We start from the raw sequence: 19619 nt of genomic DNA, 5'->3' as shown, positions 1-19619 counted from the left end.
AACCCCCAAACACAACAAACAGGCTGTGAGCTGCCCAGCACAGTGGGCTGTGAGGCTCAGATGCTGCCCTGGCTGTTCCCAGTCCCGTTCTGTGCTGTGAGCGGTGCCGCGGGACCACGAGAGCTCGAGGCTCTGTGGGAGCTCAGGCAGGGGCTGGCCGGTGTCTGATGCAAATCAGTGACAATTAAATCCTTGCTAGCTGTGTCCTGAGACCTCTCCTTCGTGCTGCTGGAGCTTGGTGGATGTGGAAGGGAGCTCTGGACGTGGGCACTGCTCCTCCCCGGTGTGTGCAAGCGCTGCCCACTCGGGCTGAATTTTACCAGTGAATGCAAACAAAAATTGTTTTTCTTGCTTAAACAAAAATACTGCCTCACGTGATGTAAAACACTTGAATGTTCCAGGGGTTTCACATTTTGGTTTAATTGCTGTAAAATTCAGGGAAGGAGAGGCTTTGTTTTGGAGCTGGGCCAGCTGAGGTTTTCTTCCATTGGCAGAGCTGAGCAGAACCCAGCTCAGGTCTGGGGGACCTGGCTGGGGCTGGGGGCTTCAGTGGGAACAGCTGGGCCAACTCTCCATGGGCTTCCACATCTGGAGAGTGCTGGGGGACTAAAGATTGCAGAACCATGGAATGGTTTGGGTGGGAAGGGACCTTAAAGCCCATCCCAGGGCAGGGACATCCCAACTGTCCCAGGCTGCTCCCAGCCCTGCCGAGCCGGGCCTTGGGCACTGCCAGGGATCCAGGGGCAGCCCCAGCTGCTCTGGGCACCCCGTGCCAGGGCCAGCCAACCTCCCAGGAAGAATTTCTTCTGGCTGTCCCATCCCAGCCCCTCTGGAGACATCCAAAGCCCCTGGGCAGGTTCCTGTGTCACTTGATCCAGGAGGCCCTGCCTTGGCAGGGGGTTTGACCTGGGTGATCTGCAGAGGTCCCTCCCAAGCCCAGTGTTCTGTGATTGTGTGATTGCTGTTATCCAAGGAGAGCAGAGTGTCCTGCTCAGGTTTTTCCTGGAGCCAGGGCTGTGGATCTGTTCCTCCAGAAGGGCTCAGGGGCTGTGCTGGGTGTGAGCAGCCGGTGTGTGGGCAGCCCAGGCGTGCAGCCTTCCTGCAGGAATCTGCTGCTGCTCTGTTCCCCGGGCTCATTAGGCACTGCTGGGCCTCTCCCAGGCTGTGCCTGCCCTGCCATGGATGGTGGTGATGCAGATGGCAATGGTGCAGTTCTCCTGCCCGGCCTGAGCCTTGGAGAACACCCAGCCCTGCTTTTTGTGAGCACCAAAACAAACAGCGAGGGCCCAGAGTTCAGTGTGGGCCTCCAGAGACTCGCTGAAATCAAAAAGTCTCAAGAGGAAAGTTTGCTTCAGCCCAGGCTGCTTTGTCCAGGTGTTTTTAATGGAAGGCTTGAGGCTGAATCACAGAATCATTTAGGCTGGAAAAGCCCTCTGAGCCCATCCAGTCCAGCCATTCCCCCAGCACTGCCAGGGCCACCACTGACATGTCCCCAGGTGCCACATCCACGTGGCTGTTAAATCCCTCCAGGGCTGGGGACTCCAGCACTGCCCTGGGCAGCTGTGCCCGGGCTGGACAGCCCTTCCAGGGAAGGAATTTTCTCCAATATCCAACCTGAGCCTCCCCTGGCACAACTTGAGGCCATTTCCTCTTGTCCTGTTGTCCCCTGGGAGCAGAGCCCAGCTGCCCCCTCCTGTTAGGGGGTTGTGCAGAGCCAGATCCCCCCGAGCCTCCTTTCCTCCAGGCTCAGAATGTGCTTTATGATCTGTGGTCATGGTGGGAGCTGCAGGACTCAGTCCTGAGGTGTGAGGGCCAGGCTGGTGGCTGTGGGGGCACTGAGGGGGCCCAGGCTGTGTCCCTGCCCTGTGTTTGGGGTGCTGGGCAGGTCCTGGCTGCAGCCATCTCCCTGCAGGCAGCGCAGGCACTCTGGGCTAAGTGCTCCTGCCCGAGCCAGCAGTGGAAGCAGCTGGTGCTGGGGGCGGCCTGGGGGCTTTGTTCTGCCCCCCAGCCATAGGGAGCTCCCTCTCTGCCCTGGCTGGCTGTGCCAGGGCCGTGCGGGGCCGTGCCAGGCCGTGCCAGCCGCTCAGGCTCCCTGTGTTCTCCCCAGGCCACGGTCAACGCTCGCCCCCAGCGCATCCTGGACACCTCCTCGCTGACCCAGTCGGCCCCCGCCAGCCCCACCAACAAGGGGATGCACATCCACCAAGTGGGGTAAGTGCAGCCCGGCCTTCCAGCACCTTCTGTGGGTGGGCTGGGTGCTCCCTGGCCAGCCCCATCCCGGGGAGCTGCCCAGGGACAGGGAATGGGGGTGAGGTGTCCAGGAAGGAAAGCTGTGGGAAAAGGTGGGAGTTTCTTCCTGTTTCCCTTTAGGGCAAAGAGTAACAAGCCCGCTGGGTATCCAAGTGAACTGAAAGGAAGAGCTGCTGCTTGGCTGCTTTTACCTTTCCTGAGCTGTGGTGCCCAAATTCCCAGTGACGTCTGAGCTGTGCCTGCTGCACTTAGAGCTGATGAAAGCTGGGGTTAACTGATGGACAAATCACCCTGCCTGAGCTGCAGGGAAACAGAGAGTGCTGGGGGCAAGGCTGGGGGCTGAAAATGGGAATATTGCCCAAAACAGCTCTCCAGGAGAAAACACCACACGTTAGATCTGCTGGTTCCATGTCCAGTGTGCACCAGTGAGATCCCAGCAGAGGGCCCAGTTCAAATTCAAATGGTTTTGAATGGTTTTGAATTCAGTCTCTGGTCAGGGTGACTTAGGTCAGGCATCACAGATTCCCAGAACGTTGAGGTTCATCCCCTCAGTCTGCAGTTGGCACAGTCAGAGTTCACTCCTGGTTTGGGGTGGGTTTGGCCTTTGGAGGGGACGTGGGAGCGATGATGTTCCTGCAGAGGAGGCACCACAGCGAAACACAAATCTTGTGAGAAGGAAACAGAGTGAAAAGGACATAATGCACATAAATCTCATGTGCAGCAATACCCAAAGCCTGTCCCCTGCTCTGTCCCTCAGAGGGTCCCCTCCAACCACGAGCACGAGCAGCTCCAGCCTGACCAACGAGGTGCCCAAGCCGGCGGTGAGCCGGGAGCTGGCGTCCGCGCGCCCCAGCGTCAGCAACGTGGGCGTGCAGTACACCCCCCACTCCCACCAGTTCCCCAGGACGAGGAAAATGTTTGACAAAGGCCCAGAGCAGGTAAGGAGAACTGCTCTGACAGCTTCTCCCCACTGGGGTTTGTCCCACTTTCTGTTGGTTGTGGTTTGTTTCTGTGCATCCCTCGTTTGCTTCCAGCTGCTGCTAATCCAGGTTGGCTGCCTCTAAGCAGCCAAATAAAAATTGATTAATTTATTTTCTTCAGGAGAAATTGTGGTTTACAGCTTTTGATAGGGCATTATTCACTTCTGCCACTAAGCAATGTGTCTAATCAGAGTCCATGGCTTACTGCTCTGTAAACATTTGTGTGCCTGAGTGACACCCCAGAGTCAGATCCCTGACCCTCAGGGCTCTCCAGCCCTGGCAGAGCAGGGACAAGGGACAGCTGTGGTCACAAGGAGAAGGTGCTGCAGCCCCAGCAGCAGCAACACCTTCCCTTCTCTGGGGTTTGGCAGCACCAGGATTGTATTTCTGAAAGCTGAAACCTGAGAGAGTGGAGCAGCTTCTCCCTTTTCCCTTGGGGTGTCCTGTGCTGTGTGACAGACACTCATCCACCTTGGCACCAGCTGTGTCTGGATCCTGAGTCATCCTCACTGCTTCCCACACCCCATCCCTGGGACAGAACTGCTGCTGGGACCTCCCTGGGGTGCCTTGGGGCTGCTCCAGCCCAAACCTGCAGCTGAGGGAATGTGCACCTTTCCAAGGAGTGACCAGAACCCTGATCCCAGAGCTGGGTGTGCAGAGTGACCAAAACCCCAATCCCAGAGCTGGGTGTGCAGAGTTCCCTGTCCTGGGCACTGTGTTTGAGGGTTTGGTGCCTGGCTGGGGCAGGGGGGTGTCCCTGGGGTGTCCCTGCAGGGGCTGAGCCCTGTCCCCTCCCCACAGACAGCTGATGATGCCGATGATGCCGTGGGACACAAGAGCTTCATCTCGGCCGCGGTGCAGACGGGGTTCTGCGACTGGAGCGCCAAGTACTTCGCCCAGCCCGTGATGAAGGTAACCCTGCTGGGCTGGCTGAGCCCTGCCAGGCCTGCCCTGCCTCCCTTCTCTCTCCTGGGGAGGCAGAGGAGTGGATGAAGGTAACCCTGCTGGGCTGGGGCCTGTCCTGCCTCCCTTCTCTCCTGGGGAGGCAGAGGAGTGGATCTCCTTCCATCCTGCTGAGCCCTGTCATGAGAGTGACCAGAGTGTCAGAAAATTAATCCACAATCACCAGAGGTTTATGTCCAAAAACGAGGCAGAGGAGTCCTTTGACTTTATTCCAATGAAAGGAGAGGCCATGGGGCATTCCCCTGGGCTCTCTCCAGGTTTTGGAGGACACAGCCTCCTTATTATCCCAATTTCCCAGCTGCATTTCCCTTCTCTCTTTCCCCATTTCTGAGGTACTTGAGAGGTACAGACTTCCCAAAACACCTGATACCAGAGATTCCCCTCTAGTGTATAACACTCCCTTTTAATTTTTAACTCTTGTGGAATTTAGGGGTTTTCCTTCCTCATTGTTTCTTTCATCTTTCAATGTCCAATTTCATTTATCAGCCAACCTAAAGTTTATTTGTAAAAGCAAATCTCTTTTTCCATCCATCAATCAGTGCAATCCTTCCCATTGTTTCTTTTATTTCCCAGTACTGGTTTTATCTATGTTTGGAAAGACAAATCTGCCATTCCTCTCAAGAGGGAGCACAAGGGTCGCTGAGGGTGGGACAGGCAGGGCCCAGGGGAAGCTCAGCTCCCCGTGGAGCACAGCCCACAAAAAACATAGGAATGAGGGGAGGTTCTGTGTCAGATCCCCCAGTTTTGCCTGGTTGCACTGCAGAGTTGTTCCTCTGAAATGCTGTGCTTCTCTGCATATAGAAAATTGCATTATGGCTAAAATGAATTGGTTTTTAAAGTAAATAAATGGAATAATGAAGGCCCTTTTTACCCAGAAAGGGGAGTGAGAGGCTGGAGAATGAGAGATGCTGTTTTCTCTCTGACCTGGCTGTGGTAGAAGAGGCAGAGGAGTGCTGGGGGAGGCTGCCCTGGGGCAGGACAGCCCTCTGCCCCCCTTGGGTGGGGTTTGGGAGCTGTGCTCTGCTCCAGCACTGACACTTTTAACTCACACGGGAGAGAGTGAGGGCGGCTGCATGCCCAGAGTGCCCGGGGGAGGCTTGGGGAGCATTACTGTTGGGGTTTAAAGTCTGAAAAAAATGTCAGGAGTTGTGTTACAGCAAAGAATAAGGGTGGTAATGACAAATTTACATCCAGGTCTCTTCAGAAGTGATTTGTTTGGGTAACTAAATTGTCTCTGTGTGAAATGGGAGAGAAACTGAAACCTTGTTCCAGGAAAAACTCAAGCCAGAGCTCTTAAGAGATGGGCAAGGATATCGGTGACTGGAAGGAGAAGCTGTTAGATTCCCAGAATGTTTTAGCTGGTAAATTCCCAGAATGTTTCAGCCAAAGCTCAGGTTTCAGGTTCAAGTATGAAACAGAAGGAGCAGTAAATCGCCCTCATTAAAGGCAACTTCCAGGTGCTCTGGGAGTCTCAGGGAGCCCAAAGGTGTCAGGACTTTGAGCTGCATCTCTTGCAGGGGTTGCCATGCCCGGCAGGGACGGTGCCAGGCTCCATTAATGCCCCTCCGCAGGGATGTTTGTGTCCCAGCACTGCTGCAGAGATAATGAGGAGATGGTTTTAGTGCTGCCTCCTCGGGAGGGGGGCCGAGCCATCAGCACGGAGCGTCCGGGTGCCAGGGTGAGATAATTGCCCGAGGTTAAGGCTCTCAGAGCAGGGCAGGCTCTGGATTTCCAGAGGGAATCACCAGGGAAGCATTGCCCGACACTTCCTGAGCTGCTGTGAAATTCCCTCTCTGCTGAGACCACCGGGTAATTCCTTAGGGCACATCTGGGGCGTGGGGCTGGGCTGCCTGGCCAGGCTTCCACCGGGGCTTTTTCTCCTCGAGATGAGCTTCAGAGCCTTGATTCAACCCAGGCCAGAGCACGGGAGGAGGAAGATGATGCTTGAGCTCTTAGTTCTTATTAAAATCATTTGTCTGCTCCCTAAGAAAACCTCTTCCCGAGGAAGAGAGGGGTCTTTATTAATAAAATAAATCAGATTAGGCAGCCAGGCAGGGGCAGTGGGGACATGGGGAGCTCTATGGGAGGAGTGGCTTTACTACTACTTCCTGCACATAAAATAGTCTAAATTGCTTGAGGGGAGGCAATAAAAAGAACGTGGAGCATTCCTGAACTCATTCACAGCAGCCAGGGAGGGGAGGCATGGGAAGGGGATTTTCTGCAGTCCCGGGGTGCTCTGTGTGTCTCAGGGAGAGAAGCAGGGCACAGCCCTGGCTCTGGAGGAGCTCCCTGAGCTGGGAATTCCAGCTGGTGAGTTCCTGGGTGAAGCTTGAAGAGAACAAGGTCTGTGTTTTCTAATGACACAAGGGAGAGCATTGATCCCCCTGTTATTTCGGCAGTGTTGGAAGGCCGAGGAGAGGGAGTTCCCTGCAGGTGTTACCCTGCAGTTTCTGCAGGTGTTCCCCTGTCCTGAGAGAGCATTGTAGCTGACTTTGGGACTGGACTGGCTGCTCTGTGTGCAGGCACTGGGGAAGTTTCTTTGTGAGAACTTTCCCTTGGGTTTCTTGGCTGGAAGTCGAGTGACAGCTCGGGTGTGCCTGAGTTTCCATGGAGTCCCTGTTCCTGCAGCAGCAGGGAACAGTCCTGGCTGGTGGCTGCTGCCTTTTGGGAGCTTCAGCCTCGTGAAAAAGGCAGGGTGTGAAGTGTACCAAGTGCTGATGGAGAAATGACATTGATGCTTAATTCCAGCCGTTCCTTTGGAGCTGCTGCCTGCCTTCATAAGCAGGGAAAGACAAGACAACTGTTCCTGTAATGAATAAACATAAAGTGACTGTGAGTGCATCTTAGTCATATTTAATTGATGAATTTAGTTTTGCTTCATGGACCTTGCCCTGAGAATGCTTTCACTGGAAAGACTGAGGGATTAATTTCCAGTGTAAATCAGGGGCTCTGTTTCAAGCCATCACTCCAGGTTTGATTTATTGATTATCTAATCAAATAAACGCAGAGAGAAAAAGCTTCACTGGAAACCCTCCCTGTGCCAGGAGAAGCAGGTCCCTGCCCAGCTCTGGGCTCTGCAGAAGCTTTTCCTGTTCCTGCAGCCCCTGGTGGCTCAGGGCTGTTCTGGGAGCCACGGGGTGCAGGAAAGCCTCGGTGCCAGCTGTCAGGAAGTCCCGAGGCAGGGAGAGCAGAGCCAGCATCTGTTGTTTGCAGGGCTGGCAGAACATGCAGGCAGGAGCTGGGAAGGATCCTGGAAGGTGAGAATTACATAAGCAGCCCTCCCTGATCAATCCCTGCCGGGGCTGCTGCGCTGTGCCTTGGCCCTGGGTCCTGGGGGAGGAGTGGGATCCTGCACTGCTGCAGGGCTGGGGACCAGGAGAGCTGGATTGACCTCTGGAGCTTGTGCCAAGGGCTCCCTGCTCCCCTCCTGGCACCCCCTGAGCTCAGAGAAGGAAAACTCTGCCTGGGGGAAGCCCTGGAGGGATCTGTCATGGTCCCCATCCTGCAGCTGGAGCGTGGCCAGGGCAGGGAGCAGAGCTGGGCTTGGTGTTTCCTTCATCCTCCCTCCCTCCTGGCAGGATTTTCCCCAGAGCCACACAGGTGGGTGGGTGTGGGGGCCAGGACAGCCTTCACCTGCCTGCTCTGACTCTGCACTGCTGGGCCAAGGGCTCTTCCTTGGGCTTGCTTTAATTTATTCCCAGAGAAGCTGGATTTTCATTAAGGTGTAGGTGTCATCTCTCCCCTCTCAAATTCCTTTGATGTATTTTAGCTCAGGTTTGTTTATTGCTTTTCATTAGGGGTCGTTTGTCATTGCTTGTCTAATAGGTGTTGTGCTGAAATGAAGTGCTTTTTTGCTTTGCCAGGAGGAAAAATGGAGGGTGGGCTTCTTATTTTTTATTTATTTTACAGAAGCAGAAGTCCAACTCAGTAGCAGCAGTTTTCCAAAGGATAGCATTGTTTGAAGGCAGTGTTTGCAATAGTGACAGATGATTTAAGGACTATCTTACAGGGTTTTTGTGGGGAATTTGTCTTCCTTCTCCAAGAGTTACTCCTTCAGAGCAACCAGCACCAAAGGAAGCTGGATCAGAACCCTGTGGCTCAGCTCCTTAATTGATCCAAGGATAGTTCTGGAGCAGGGGAGTCTTGGATAATTTTTTAAGTATGAAAAACGCCTTGTGCCTGGAGCACAGGTTTTGTAGGGGAGCCATGGAGTGCTGAAAGCTGGAGCTGTGGGGTGTGAATAAATATCATCAAATGGCTCAGGGGGGCTGTGACTGCAGGGCCACTCTCCAGCTTCAGGGGGAGTTTTGTGTATAATCAAAGCCAGGTGACACAGGGGCATTGTTTTCAGGCCAGGGAACCAGAACAGGGCAGTTCCTGGTAAATGGTGGTGGGAATCTGAACATCCCGGGGATTTGGGAATGTGGCCATGCCCTGCCCGGCCAGCAGCCCTTGCTTAGCAGGAAAAGAAAGATTTCAGTGTGTTCTGAGCTGGCTGTACAGGGCTGGGCTCCCTCTTTGATCTCGGGCTTGCTGCGTGGTGCTGAGGAGAGCAGGGAGAGGAATCTGTGCTGTACCCAGATCAGAGCCGCAGCGCTCAGAGGGGACAGGAGGGACTGTGGCATCGCTCAGCCAGCTCCTGGGGGTCACTGCTCCTGTGTGTGTGTGTCCCTGTCCTGGCAGATCCCCGAGGAGCACGACCTGGAGAGCCAGATCCGCAAGGAGCGGGAGTGGCGCTTCCTGCGCAACGCGCGAGTGCGCAAGCAGGCGCAGAAGATCATCCAGAAGGGTGAGTGCTGCCTGCTCAGCGTGGGCTGGGAACCCCAATTAGCCCTGGGCCCAATTCGTGATGGCTCCCTGCAGCCCCTCAGGCTGCTGAAGGCAGGGCAGGTGCTGCTGCAGGTGTTTCTCACCTGCTGCAGGTGTTTGTTTCCTCCTGCTCCTGCAGGTGTTCCCTGCTCCTGCAGGTGTTCCAAAGCGCTGCAGGTGTTCTCCTGCTCCTGCAGGTGTTCCAAAGCGCTGCAGGTGTTCCCTGCTCCTGCTGCTGCAGGTGTTCCCTGCTCCTGCAGGTGTTCCCTGCTCCTGCAGGTGTTCCAAAGCGCTGCAGGTGTTCCCTCCTGCAGGTGTTCAAAAGCGCTGCAGGTGTTCTCCTGCTGCTGCAGGTGTTCCCTGCTCCTGCAGGTGTTCTCCTGCTGCTGCAGGTGTTCCCTGCTCCTGCAGGTGTTCCAAAGCGCTGCAGGTGTTCTGCTGCTGCAGGTGTTCCCTGCTGCTGCTGCAGGTGTTTCCTACTGCCCCACCTCTCTGCTCTCAGCTGCTGGCTGTGGTCCCCAGCTCAGCCTCTGCTTTTAAGGGGATGGAGGTTGGAACGCTGGAGGGTCAAATCCAGAGCTGCAGGCTCAGGGTTTGTGGGACAGACATGGTCAGCAGACACCTCAGGGAGGTCTCTCACCTGCCCTGCTCTGCTGAGCTCTGTGAGTGCTGGTTTACTCCTTGCACCCCATTTCATTTGGGGTATTTGTGTGTGTTCTGCTCCCAAGGTGCCTCAGGTCTGTGCTGCATCAGCAGGAGCTCCCCAGGAACCTGGGGCTGAGTCTCTGGGGCTCTCTGAGGGAGCTTTGGGCTGGAATTCTCTCAGCACAGGAATTTATTCGAATAAAGTGGAGCCTAATGAAGCTTCCTGAGGAATTTGCATTCCTCAGATTTTCCCTGCCCTGAGCAGCAGAGGCTGGGGAGCCTCAGTTGCAGGAGCTCCTGGTGTCCTCCCTGAGGCATTCCCAGGAGCAGGGCTGGGGGCTGCTCCTCCCAGGGATGCTTTTGGAGGCACACAGGGCTGGAAATCCCAGTGTGCTGAAGGAAAAGTGCCCCGGGCTCAGCCCTGTCACTGGGAGGCTGCTCCTGTGAGTGCAGAGTGGAGCTTCACACCAGGAAACTGCAGAATATCATCAAGCAGAGAAATGCAGAAATGATCCTGGAGCCCAGGAGATGGCCTGGGAGATCTGATGGAATACAAAGAAGGGGATTTTTCATGCTTGCCTGGAGAAGTTAAATCTCTTTCTAGACAGTGTTCATATTTGGTTGCTTGACCCGAGTGACTGAAATGCTACTATTCGTTAAAAAAATAATGAAAACGTGAAATATTAAAAAGAATTAAAATAGACTTACAAGCCTTTAATGAAAATTAGATTCAATGGATGCATTCTAAAACAAACTCGGGCTGAATGGATGTCTCCTGGGTTTAGGGGTTTGTGTGATGAATTCAGAGAGTGCCAGAACCCAGCAGTGCTGGGGTCCCAGCACTGTTTGTGAATAGCAAACTGCTCTGAACACAAGATGGGAAAAGTCTTTACCCATCATTTTAAGGTCTCCGTGGAAAATACATTTTTCATTTGCAAATTAACCTAAAATTTAAGGGGACTCAAATGGAAGGTTAAATAAATAATCCACAAGCTACAGTGAAATGCTGTATTTTAAACTGGAAAAAAAAGGCATTTTCATATTTTGTATTTTGAATAAATAGTGTTGGTTCTTCCCTCAATACAAACTGGCATTTCCCTGGGTGTGGCTGGGCTTGTTCTCCTTGCTTGCCAGAGGATGAAGGGTTTGTCACCACAGTTCTTGGTTTGTGCCTCAAGAGCTGAGACAGCTGGGGGGGTCTGAGAAACCCCTGGGAGGGCTGGGGGTGTCCTGGTGGGAACTGGGGTGGGTTCCTGGTGGCACTGGGGCTGTGCACCCCATCCCTGGGGCCATCAGGTGTGAGCTGAGCTGCTGCTGTCCCCCAGGCATCTCCCGGCTGGACGATCAGATCTTCCTCAACAGGAACCCAGGCGTGCCCTCCGTGGTGAAGTTCCACCCCTTCACCCCCTGCATCGCTGTGGCTGACAAGGACAGCATCTGGTGAGGGCTGGGGACATGGGGCACAGCATCTGCTGAGGGCTGGGGATGTGGGGCACAGCAGGGACAGCAGCTCTGAGGGCTGGGGACATGGGGCGCAGCATCTGCTGAGGGCTGGGGACGTGGGACACAGCAGGGACAGCAGCTCTGAGGGCTGGGGGTCACATCAGGGATAGCTGTGCCCCTGTCCTGGCTCTCTCAGCAGCTGGAGGTGTTGAGATCCTGCCCTGGCAGGGCGGGCAGGCCCTGGCACAGGTGCCCAGAGCAGCTGTGGCTGCCCCTGGATCCCTGGCAGTGCCCAAGGCCAGGCTGGGCATTGGGGATTGGACACCCTGGGACAGTTGGGGTGTCCCTGCCACGGCAGGGGTGGCACTGGGTGGGCTCTGAGGTCCTTCCAGTCCAAACCATTCCATGATTCTGTGATGTGTTGTTAATCAAACTGTGCCCAGCTGCAAAGGAGAGATCCCAGACTGGGTAAGGAGTGCCTCTCTACAGCTGGCACAGAGAACTGGAAGCTCAGTGTTTGTTCCTTCCGCAGCTTTTGGGACTGGGAGAAGGGGGAGAAGCTGGATTACTTCCACAACGGGAACCCCCGGTACACGCGGATCACGGCCATGGAGTACCTGAACGGGCAGGACTGCTCCCTGCTGCTCACTGCCACAGGTGAGGGACACTGTGTCTGTCCCATGGGGGCCTGGGGACACTGCCAGCCCAGGTGAGCTGCTCTGGAATCTCTTCTGTCCTCCATGGACTGCTCCAGCCCAATCTTCCCCCCCTGTGGTTATTAATTGTTGTGGGTCTCCAGGATGAGGTGAGAGATGAGAATTGACTCCAAGTTCTTAGAAGGCTGATATATTATGATATTCTGTTCTATCCTATTCTATTCTATGAAATGGTATACTAAAACTATACTAAAGAATGGTATACTAAAACTATACTAAAGAAAGAGAAAGGAGCCATCACAAGGCTAGACAAGAATGATCATAAAATCTCGTGACTGCCCAGAGAGTCCGACACAGCTGGACTGGGATTGGTCATTAAGTAAAAACAATTGACGTGGAACTAATCAAAGATGCACTTGTTGGTAAGAACCCCCCAAAGCACATTCCAGAGGAACAAAACATGGAGAAGCTGAAGCTTCCCGGCTTCCCAGGAGAAGAAATCCTGGTGAAGGCATTTTTCAGAAGATATCACAGTGACAGCCCTGCACTGACCTCCTGCTCTCAGCTCAGGAGGATTTCCAGGCTCAGACTTGCAGGTTCTTCCTGGCAGTGCTGAAACCTCTCAAGCAGAATTTCCAAGGACTGACCAGTCCAACACCTGCTGAAGCCATTTCCACCTGAGTCTCTGCTTGTCATTGCAAGGCTGTGGTCACCCCTGCTGTGGCACACCTGGGGAAAGGTGATTTCAGCTGGGAAAGGTGATTTCAGCTGGATAAAGGTGATTCCAGCTGGGGAAAGGTGATTTCAGCTGGATAAAGGTGATTTCAGCTGGATAAAGGTGATTTCAGCTGGATAAAGGTGATTCCAGCTGGATAAAGGTGATTTCAGCTGGATAAAGGTGATTTCAGCTGGGGAAAGCTGCTGCCCAGAGCTGAAACTGTGCAGCAGCCAAAGCCCAGGAGCTGCAGTTCTGTTCCTTGAGCTGTGTTCACGTAGAGCAGGCAGGACTCAGCCTCAGCACCAGACCCCTCAGGTTTCCCTCCAGTCCCTGTCTCACCTGAGCAGGGGCTGCATGAGGAGATCTTGCCCAGTCTCTGCTCTGCAGAGCTGTGAGTCAGATCTGCTCCTCTCCCAAGGAACCATTCCAAAGCTGGCACTCAGAGTGTTTTCAGCAGCTTCTCCAGCTCAACTGCACAGGTTGGGTGGAATTAAGGGAGGGGGAAGGGGAGCTGAGAGAGCCTTTAGGACATATTTCTTTCAATTTATTGATTCTTAGCACAAAAGTTTCACAGATGGGGAGCAAATTGAAAAAAATACACAATGTTCTTGAAAGATTTGCTGCTGATGGGCTGGGCTTTGATGCTGCTGCCTCCGTGGGGCTGTTCTGTGTTGAGTGGGTACTTGTGTGGCCCTCGGCACCAATCCACAGATGAATCCTGCAGAAAATGAATGTCAAGGAACTGGAGAGACACTGAATGTCAGGGGTTGTTCAAGGGAGGAGAAAAGCTCTTCCAGAACAGCTCCAGCAGAACAAAGCCTTAGGCTCTGTGGATGTAAATTAGAGAGGGAAAACAACTCCAAGAGAAGGTGTTCAAGTGACACTCTGGGCTTTGGGGTCTGTGTGACTTCAGCTCTGCTTCTCCTCTCCTTCCTGCTGCACAAGGAGCTGCAGGACCAGCAGTGACTTTGCTTTGTGTTCTTTCCCTGTGCTCCCCCAGACGATGGTGCCATCAGAGTGTGGAAGAACTTTGCAGACCTGGAGAAGAACCCAGAGATGGTGACAGCCTGGCAGGGGCTGTCAGACATGCTGCCAAGCACACGAGGTGGGTGCCACTGAGGTTCCTGGGGGGGAAGCTGAAAATGCAGCTTTGTGGGTGGCACCTGTGACCTCCTTTAGCCCCAGCTCCCATTTTGGCTCCTGTTCTTCCCTGTTTATTGTGGGTCGGGGGTGGCAGAGGGACGTGTGCTCTAAATGTGGCACGTGCAGAAGGACAGCACAGTGAGACATTGGCCTGCTTGGAATGTCAGGAAAGCTGGGCAGAAAAGGGTGTAAAAAGGAGCACTGGCATCCAGCCACACGTGGGATGCAGCCAGAAAACCAGTTTGTGTAACCCTGAAATCTGTTTTTAGGACATTATGGGAGGTTCTAGGATGTTAAAGGAGGTTTTGGGATATTAAGGGAGGTTTTAGGATGTTAAAAGAGGTTTTGGGACATTTCAGGAGGTTTTAGGATGTTAAAGGAGGTTTTAGGATGTTAAAGGAGGTTTTAGGATGTTGAGGGAGGTTTTGGGCTATTAATGGAGGTTTAGGATATTAAAGGAGGTTTTGCAGCATTCCAGGAGTGGGTGTTCCTCCTTCCCAGACCCCACCAGGTGCTAATGCTCAAATTCTCTGTCACTTGAATATTTCTAATCAAGGCTGCAGCTTTTCCTGGCTGTGCTGTGGCTCAATCAGCACTTGCTGGGATTGATGAGGAGCTGCTGGAGGAGGCTGCCTGGCCCATGCTGTGCAGGAGGTCACATGAGATGACCACCATCATTCATCCTGACCTTCAAAGCTGACAGTTCTCATTTCTGAGCTGATGTGTTCATCGCAGGAGCCTGACACAGCCCTTTCGGCTCTTCATTGCATTTCCTGGGCTGCCTCGTGTGTGTTGTTTCCCCAGCCCCTCCCCTGTGTCTCGGGGCTGTGTGTGAGGCTCAGGGCACTGCCAGGACTGATGGGGAGCTGCAGGAGCTCAGAGCTGCTGTGCCAATGGCAGAGCCTGGCATTTCCAAGGTGGCAGCAGGGGCTGCTGTGAGCAGCAGGGCCTGGCTCTGCAGGGCCCAGCAGTGCTGACAAGTTGCCCTTTGTGTCACTCTGGAGCTCTGTGCCAGCCAACAGCAGCTTTCCTGGCTGCTGGGTGATGTTTCCCACCCTGGATTCAGGATCCTTGGAGCTGGGAATGCCCTGGGCAGGGAGGGTGCTGGGCTGGAGCTCCCTCAGCCCAGTGCCCCTGTCCTGCCTTCCCTCCACCTGCACTGGGCCAGGGCAGAGCCTCTGCTGCTTCTGCCTCTCTCTGGACAGGATTCAACACCCAGCAAGGATTTTCAGTGTCTGACACTGCTGAGAGAGCTCTGAGAGCTGCCTGGTTCCATTTGCCAGAACAGGACTGGGGAAACTTTTCAATCTCTTCTCTTTAGGATTGGGGTTTTTTTTTTCCCTTGGCGTTTTCTTTCCCTGGTGGACTGAAGCAGTCTGGGGCCTGTTTTCTTTGCCTTCCACCTTCCCAGCAGACTGGGCAGCAGGGAAGGACAGATCTGTTTGTGGAGAGAGGAATAAATGTAGCCACTTCAAAAGAGCAAAGTGGAGCAAGTCCCCGTGGAGATGAGAGCCTTCAGAGTCATCTGCTGCCAAGCCCACAGCTGTGCTCCAGCACTGCCTCGCTGAACTCAGGATGCATTTTGAAGCTGCAGAGCTCAGGAGTTTTAGTGGAGTTTGTTCGCTCCCACTATTGATTTCCTTCCCTCCCCTCCCAGCTTTTCCCCTGTGCCATAATGTCACACTCACCTCTGGACTGCTCTTGAGAACAGCCAGAACTTGACTTTCAGGGCCATTTCCACACTCAGAGACGGAGAGAGGAATAGGTAATACCTAAACTCATCCTTTGGAGGCTTGGGAGCAGCCCTGGGTTGTCTGGGGTGGGCAGTGACACACTCAGGGCTGCCTGAGGGGGAGAGCAGCCCAGGCAGGCACAGAGCTGGCACAGGCAGGCACAGAGCTGGCACAGGCAGGCACAGAGCTGGCACAGAAGTGGCACATCTCCTCTGGGAGGGCAGAGCTGGGCTGGCCCAGCTGCCTCCCTGCTGCCCTCCCAGCTCTGGGCACACAAACCCTGAGCCATGGCAGCAGCCCCGAGCTCCCAGGGATCTGTGCAGCTCCCAGGAGCTCCCTGGATGTCTGTGTGTCTGTCCTGGCAGTGCTGGGAGCAGGGCCCAGCCCCAGGAGGGCTCCTTGCTGTGTGCTCCTGCTGCCCACAGGCTGCTGTGCTGCAGGGAGGGAGGGAGCCATGAGCTGCTCTGGCTGCTGCTGCTGCTTCTCTCACGTTCCTGCATTCGAGTTGCTGTTTCTGGTCCCTGTGTGCAGCTGGGTTCTGCTCTGGCTGGCCCTGAGCAGCACCCCCTGACCCTGTGTCCCCTGACCCTGTCTCCCCACAGGTCTGGCCCGCAGGGTGTCCATCTACCTGGACAGAAGCAAGCAGGGAGGTGAGTGCTGCTCCTGTTCCCGTGCTCGGGGGGGTGGCCAGGAGCTCTCTGGGCTGGCTGGGTGGGGTTTGGCTGTGCTTTGAGGGATCTCTGGCTCCTGGAAAGCTTTCTGCCCCCTCTGCCGTGCCCTGCCCCGTGTCTGTGCCCGTGAGGAGTGCAGGATCTGTGCTCCCAGGGCAGGCACAGCCCTGCTGGGGCAGGAGAATCTTCCTTAGGTTCCTGTCAGCCTCTCTGAGCCCCCTCAGCCACAGGAGGTGGGGGGATTTGGGACTCTCACTTCTCCAGGGACATTTCAAAGCAGAAGGGTTTGGGAGGGAGGCTCCAAGTGGAGCCAGCACCAAGCTGCTGTGGGGCTGGCTGGGGTTTATTTGTGAAGATCCTGTGGACAGGAGATGCTGGGGTTTATTTGTGAAGATCCTGTGGAAAGGCGGTGCTGGGGTTTATTTGTGAAGATCCTGTGGACAGGAGGTGCTGGGGTTTATTTGTGAAGATCCTGTGGACAGGAGGTGCTGGGGTTTATTTAAGATCCTGTGGACAGGAGGTGCTGGGGTTTATTTGTGAAGATCCTGTGGACAGGAGGTGCTGGGGTTTATTTAAGATCCTGTGGACAGGAGGTGCTGGGGAGTCTTTCCCAGCAGCCTCAGAACCGAGGACCCTTGGCAGAGATAAACCACAGGGGAAAGAGGGGAAGTGTAGGTTGATCCATGGCAGTAGTTCCTCCCTGGGAGGGTGGGCAGGCCCTGGCACAGGTGCCCAGAGCAGCCCCTGCATCCCTGGCAGTGCCCAAGGCCAGGCTGGAGCAGCCTGGGACAGTGGGAGGTGTCCCTGCCATGGCAGGGGTGGCACTGGGTGGGCTGTGCCCAACCCAGATCCTTCTGGGGTTCTGGGGCTGTGACAAATGTCACAAATTCCACTCTGCTGCATGGAGGGAAGGTGGGGGAAGTGCCCAGCCTTGTCCCACAGAATGTGCAGGGTCTGTGAGGCTCTGGATGCTGGCTGGATCCCACGGGGGTGGGGAGCAGATGGTTGATGTGTCAGGGCATCCCTGGTGCTGGGGGCGTCACCTCAGGATGTTCATCAATTATTGATCTTTGCTGACTGATCAGAGCTGGCTGGGTCTGCACTGATTCATCAGCCAGGCTCCTGCCAGGGGCTGATTCAGAGCTCCTCAGTGCACTTCAGCACATCCTGTGGCTCTGGGAGCCGGGGCAGGAGCGAGCACAGCTGATGTGTGGCTGCTGCTGCTGCCTGGCTCTGGAAACCCCCAGCCAAGGCTAAAATTAGCAGGGCTTGGCTGCAGGGAATCCCTGGGCAGGAGCAGGAGCAGGTTCAGGGAATCCCTGGGCAGGTTCAGGGAATCCCTGGGCAGGAGCAGGAATCCCTGGGCAGGAGCAGGTTCAGGAATCCCTGGGCAGGTTCAGGTTCAGGAATCCCTGGGCAGGAGCAGGAATCCCTGGGCAGGTTCAGGAATCCCTGGGCAAGTTCAGGGAATTCCAGAGCAATCCATGCAGCTGCCCAGGGCAGGGCAGAGCCATGAAATCCTTCTCCAGCTGCCTCTGCCCTCCTGGTGACAAGGGCAGCCCCAGCATTCCCCTTTCCCTCTGCAGAGCTGTGCAAATGTGTGGAATTGGTGCTCTCCTGGCAGCATCAGCGATGCTTGGATCCTGCCCCAGCCCTGGAAGTGCCCCAGGCCAGGCTGGGTGGGGAACAGGGGGACAGGAGGGGACAGGGGGACAGGGGTTGACAGGGGGACAGCTCCAGGAGCTGGTCAAGGCATCAGCCTCAGGCTCATCCTGAGAGCAAGGGGCAGAGGGAGCAGCAGGAGCTTCCCACCCCTCCCAGGAGCCCCCATCAGCAGGGAGGGCTGACACAGCTCTGGTCAGATTGTTTGATGGCAATAAATTCACTGGAGAAATGGCAGCTCCAGGGGTTTGTGTTCTTTTAATTGAATTCCCAGCATCCCAGCTCCTGCTGTCCCTCACTGCAGAGCCCTTGGCAGGAGGAGGGGGACACTTTTTGAGAGGATGTTGTAGAAATTAATGATGAGTGAGGTCATCCAACCCTCCCACTGCTTCCTGGAAATTGAAGCAGGGATGTGCTTCACTGCTCAGCCAGGAGGGCCCGTGATTAAAAATGATCACTCAGAGTCCAGGATGCTTTTGGTTGTGTTCTGTGGATATTCCTGACTCCTCTGAAATGCCAAGGACAGCCTGACCACGTTCCCTGGCGTTCAGGGCAGTGCAGATGTTGGGAATGCAGCTGCCTTCACCACAGTGGTGCTGGAGTGTATCCATGGAATTGTCCCATCCAGGCAAATGTCTCTGGCTCAGGACAATGCTGAGGGAGCAGCCGTGGGCAGTTCCACCTGCAGGAGCAGCTGCTGGTGTGGATAAACCCAGCCACACAGAGCTGCCAGGGCTGCCTTTACAAGGCTCAGCAACAAACAAACAAACAAACAAAAAAACCCAAACCAAAAACCACCAACACCTCCACCAGAGCCATTTAAAAACTCCTTTCCCTGAGCTGTGGAAGGTTTGCTGCTCATTATCTAAGAACAAAATATCCCTTAGGGGAGAACTGTGCTCTGAGCTCCTGATGCATTGCAGCAGTGCAGGGCTGGGAGCAGCAGCATTCCAGCAGCACTGCGCTGTGCCAGGGGCTGTGCCAGCTCTGCCCTGTGCCAGGGGCTGTGCCAGGGCTGTGCCAGCTCTGCCCTGTGTGCTGCTCTCAGCAGCTGGGACAGTGACAGGCCAGGCAGAGCCAGCTCTGGGGCTGGGCAGGTGCTCAGGAGTGCAGGAGAAGCTCAGTGAGGAGCAGTTCAGGTGCTCAGGTGTTCAGAGGGGCTCAATGAGGAGCAGCTCAGGTGCTCAGGTGCAGGAGGGGCTCAATGAGGAGCAGCTCAGGTGCTCAGGTGCAGGAGGGGCTCAGTGAGGAGCAGCTCAGGTGCTCAGAGCAGCACCTGTGAGCAGGAGGAGCTCAGGAGCAGCTCAGGTGCTCAGAGGGGCTCAGTGAGGAGCAGCTCAGGTGCCAAGCCCAGGAGCCAAAGCCCTGTGGGTGGGCTGCAGGCTCAGTTGTAGCATCCTGGAGTAGGACCTCTGTTAATTAAACAGGAAATGATCATTAGTATTCAATCCCACGTTCACTCCTCATCCCAAAATGCTCTGAGTTGAGCATGGAAACATGAGCCAATCCTGGATCATCTCTGCCATGCTTGTACATAGAAATAGTTCAGCTATTTCTGTCTCACTCCATACTGTGAGTGCCAGCTCTGGATGGAACATTTCACAGTCAGAGGAAGCTTTCCTTCCCCTCACACACTTCCAAGTGACTGACATTTCTGTGCAAGGGCTTTTCTGCTCCTCACACAGGTTGGAGTTGTGCTTCAGCACTCCCAGTTGATCCCTTTTGGCCAGGGCACACTGGGGTGCAGCAGGAGCAGAGCCCCCAGCCCAGGGCTCAGCACAGGCACTTTGCAGCCACCACCTCCAGGCAGATCCTTGCTTGGGGTGATCCAAATCCTGCTCCTGCCTCTTCCAGGGAGCAGCAGCTGAGCTGAACTGTTTAAGTTTTAATAAGAAAGGCAGGAGCTGCAAGGTCTCCAGGCTCACCACAGGCAGCTCCATCCCTGA

At 55.0% G+C, this 19619-nt stretch overlaps 1 protein-coding gene across 1 annotated transcript in view; it reads left to right on the top strand.

Annotated features, from left to right (window-relative positions):
• RPTOR (regulatory associated protein of MTOR complex 1) overlaps positions 1-19619 on the top strand; it is a 105872-nt gene that overhangs the window by 72755 nt on the left and 13498 nt on the right. The window contains exons 22-29 of the mRNA XM_030962212.1: positions 2108-2211; positions 3008-3188; positions 4032-4142; positions 8877-8982; positions 10973-11087; positions 11623-11747; positions 13465-13569; positions 15943-15990. Of these exons, the coding sequence (XP_030818072.1) occupies positions 2108-2211; positions 3008-3188; positions 4032-4142; positions 8877-8982; positions 10973-11087; positions 11623-11747; positions 13465-13569; positions 15943-15990 (895 nt within the window). The remainder of the gene's footprint in view (positions 1-2107; positions 2212-3007; positions 3189-4031; positions 4143-8876; positions 8983-10972; positions 11088-11622; positions 11748-13464; positions 13570-15942; positions 15991-19619) is intronic.

The sequence above is a fragment of the Camarhynchus parvulus genome, chromosome 18, assembly GCF_901933205.1.
Source record: "Camarhynchus parvulus chromosome 18, STF_HiC, whole genome shotgun sequence".
NCBI lineage: Eukaryota > Metazoa > Chordata > Aves > Passeriformes > Thraupidae > Camarhynchus > Camarhynchus parvulus.
The sequence above is the reverse complement of the archived record's forward strand: the minus strand, read 5'-3'. Positions and strand labels throughout refer to the sequence as shown.